This window comes from Otolemur garnettii, unplaced genomic scaffold, assembly GCF_000181295.1.
Source record: "Otolemur garnettii isolate 467f Iridium unplaced genomic scaffold, OtoGar3 scaffold00182, whole genome shotgun sequence".
Classification (NCBI taxonomy): Eukaryota; Metazoa; Chordata; class Mammalia; order Primates; family Galagidae; genus Otolemur; species Otolemur garnettii.
This window is the reverse complement of record NW_003852577.1, coordinates 2,734,702-2,738,148: the sequence shown is the minus strand read 5'-3', so window position 1 is coordinate 2,738,148 and position 3,447 is coordinate 2,734,702. Positions and strand designations below refer to the sequence as shown.

The window sequence follows — 3,447 nt, the reverse complement described above, 5'->3', positions numbered from 1 at the left end:
CACTGCAGGTGACAAGGTAATGTGCGAGGTCTTTAAGCACCTAAAACTAGTAGGATTTGAGCTAGAAGGAAATCCAGAGGAGTCCTCCACGATGAGTCACCTCTCCACCTACCAGCCCCCGGTTATGGGTTGTGGGTTGCACCAGACCCTAACCTGGAGCCCAGGGGCTAGGCCTCTTCCTGGCTCAGAATCTGGAGATTTCCACTTAGTTTTGCTCAGATATTTATGAGACCAACTAGTATGTCTAGCAACATTGTTTGAGGTCACAAACTGTGAGAGAGCTCCCCAAATAGCCCATAGATCTGAGGCAGCAGCATCTGAGAGCCTCTGGGTTGCGGTTAACCTGACTCTTGACAGCTAACCTCTGCTTCCCCGACAGGGAAATGCTAGGTCCTCGGCAGGTTTCTCATCTTGTGGGATGATTTGCCCCGCATTTACTTTCAAAGATCCTGTCGCACGACATTATGTCCTCGTCGCGCAGCAGCCCAGGCAAGAGGTGACCTGTGGCAGGGGCTGAATGGAACAGCGCCTAGTGGCACTGTGTAAAATGGGCTTCTACCGCAGAACTCTTTTCCTCCACAGCAATTATCGTAGCTATTTCTCTTTTTTGCCTTCAGAATCCCTCCTCCCAGCACCTGCAAGCATCTGTGGCAGCAGGGACCGTGTGTGTCTCAGCCTCCAAAGTATCCCCGGAGTCCAGAAGATCCGAGGGGATTGGAGCGGGAGCAGCGGCTGCCGCCAAAGACGATCTTCCACTCCCCGATGGCCTCAGCAGGCTGAAGCGGCAGAGCAGGGTCGCCGCGGCAAGGCCGCAAGGTGCCGCAGCAGTAGAGACCCGCAGGCAGCGCGGCGGACCCTGGCGGGAACCTGGCTAGGCCGGCAGGGCCTCCTCCCGCGCGGCGCTCTGGGAATTGTAGGCGCCTCCCTTCCCGCTCTCCTTCAACCACTCGCTCTCGGAACCCAAGGACGTGGCGGTGGCTGGCGCCCGAGAGTCCCCGGCCGCGACGCGCGGGCACCCGGGTTTCTACAAAGGTGCCCTGCCCGGGACGGCCCCAGGCTCCCGTCGCGCAGGGCACCTGGCGGGCGCGGCGCGCTGCACTGTGGGCGTGGTAGTTCCGCCGGGCCCCGCTCGCGCCCGCCCAGCTTTGTGGGGTTGCGGTCCGAACTACATTTCCCTTCGGCGCGCCCGCCCTCCCGAGGCCGCTGCGGCGCGAGACTTGGGTGAGCCGAGTGTCTCCAAGATGGCCGCTTGGGGAAGGAGGCGTCTGGGCCCGGGCAGCAGCGGCGGCGGCGCCCGCGAGAGGTAAGGGCCAGGGGCGCGCTGCTTCGCGGGAGGGCGGCTCGGTAGTGGGGGACCCCCGCGGGACTCCTGGACCGCCGCGCCCTCCCTCCTGGGCCGCTCGGGGTCCCGTTCCCCGGCCGGGCGCACGGGGTTCCAGTCCAGGAGGATCCGGGATCCGGCGGGAGTGGCCTCCGCCGAGCGCGACGATCCCGGGAGGGGGCGGCGGCTAGGCGAGAGACTAGGCTTGAGGCCCGGCCTCGCGGAGGGGACCGGGGGTCCCGCGCAGGCCTCAGGGACCCGCCTGACTGCTTGAGAACCTAGCGGCTTCGGAAATTCCCGCTTCGCCAGCCACGCGCGTGGCCATCTAGGCCGCAGCCCCCGACGTGGCGAGGAGGGAAAGGCTTCCAAGCGGGAGGGAAGGGGCAGCAGCCTTCACTGGGCGGCGGCTGCGAGAGGCGGTGCGGGCTGCACGTTTACCAGAAGAGCGTGAGTCCTTCCCAGACGCGTCTCCCGGCCGACAGCCTGCCACTCTCTCGAGGGGCGTTCTTAAGACTTTTGGAGGGGTTTCTGCAAGCGCTCCTGCCGTGAAAGTCCTTTAAAGTGACCTTTCCTACTGAATGTTGTATGGGCTGGCAACTAGGAGTGTGTTCCTTCCAATGTGGACTTCGATATGGGTAACTGATTTCTGGAAGGTGAAATTTGAGTAGTTTCCCTCTATCGTGTTGAATTTGCAGTTTTTCTTTTTGGAAAGCAGTTTCAGCTAGTAGAAGCCACTAGAAGCTGTTCAGCCACTAGAAGTTGGGAGAGGACGTATATTGTAAGAGCTACCTGGATCGCACTGTCCTATCCATTCTGCTGAGGCTTGATTGGTATAGCAGAGGTTAGCAAGAGAGGAAAGATTTTTTCCTCTTGTTGATGGATTGTCAAAAGTTTTCTTTCTCTTGCACTATTGTGCATTGTTTCTCTTCTTTGATTGATTCCACCCCTCGTTCATTGCTACTGTCTGCAGATGGCTTTCCCAGCCCAGAAGATTCTTTAGAATCCTTTACCTTGCATTTTATTCTTAAGCTCAGAGTTGTCCAGCATTGTCCATCCTGTATTTCTTCTTTTTTGGAAAAGCAGTGGCAAAGCTATTTTTGTTTTTGTAACTCCCTCCTGGTATTTCTTAAGTTGAGTCATTTAAAGAAGTTACCTCAGTTTCCAGATGCCCTTAAAAAGTAGCAAACATTGGGGTGGCTACTGTGGCTCAGTGGGTAGGACCCCGGCCCCATATACCAAGGGTGGTGGGTTCAAACCTCACTCTGCCAAACTGCAACAAAAAAATAGCCAGACGTTCTGGCAGGCGCTTGTAGTCCCAGCTACTCTGGAGGCTGAGGCAAGAGAATCACCTAAGCCAGGAGTTGGAAGTTGCTGTGAGCTGTGAAGGCACAGCACTCTGCTGAGGGTGATAAAGTGAGACTCTGTCTCTTAAATAAATAGCAAACATTTTCATTATCTTTTATGCAAACATTAATCCTTTAGTAATAGGAAATAACCTGTTTAGAAAATTCAGAGTGTCAGAAAAACATGCACCCTTCATTGATCAAAAGAAACAAAACTGAAGGAACCAATAAAGATGGCCCAGACAGGGAACGGAAGATGGACAGTGGAGGTTAGGCTTTTTTTTTTTTTTTTTGGAGACAGAGTCTCACTTTGTCACCCTTGGTAGAGTACTATGATGTCAGACTCTTGGGCTCAAGTGATTCTCTTGCCTCAGCCTCCAGAGTAGCTGGGACTACAGGGGTCTGTCACAGTGCTGGGCTATTTTTTTTTGTAATAGTTGTGATTGTGGTTTAGCTGGATTCGACCCCACCACCCTCGGTGTATGTGGCTGGCACCATAACCGCTGTGCTACAGGTGGTGAGCTGAACACTCGGCTATTTTTTAGAGATGGGGTCTCACTCTGGCTTAGGTTGGTCTCAAACTCCTGACCTCAGGTGATCTGCCCACCTCAGCCTTCTAGAGAACAGCTGGGATTACAGGCGTGAGCCACTATGTCCAGCCTGTAGGTTAAGCTTTTATTGAGGTAAGAAAATAGACATTGGGGATTATTTTTGTTTTGGCTTGAGCCAGTGTTAATTCCAAGTGGAGTTTAAGCCTTCACAGCTTTTTTTTTTTTTTTTTTT

The 3,447-nt window shown here is 54.8% G+C and overlaps 1 protein-coding gene across 2 annotated transcripts in view; it reads left to right on the top strand.

Moving 5' to 3' along the window:
• Nucleotides 1-1,092: 1,092 nt before the first annotated feature.
• The window catches only part of TMEM11 (transmembrane protein 11), a 17,566-nt gene continuing 15,211 nt past the window's right edge, over nucleotides 1,093-3,447 (top strand). Inside the window, exon 1 of one of the 2 annotated variants that reach the window (XM_003800724.3) lies at nucleotides 1,093-1,303. In XM_003800724.3, the coding sequence (XP_003800772.1) occupies nucleotides 1,242-1,303 (62 nt within the window). In that variant the 5' untranslated portion in view covers nucleotides 1,093-1,241. The remainder of the gene's footprint in view (nucleotides 1,304-3,447) is intronic. The other variant, XM_012811990.1, reaches the window with a different exon arrangement.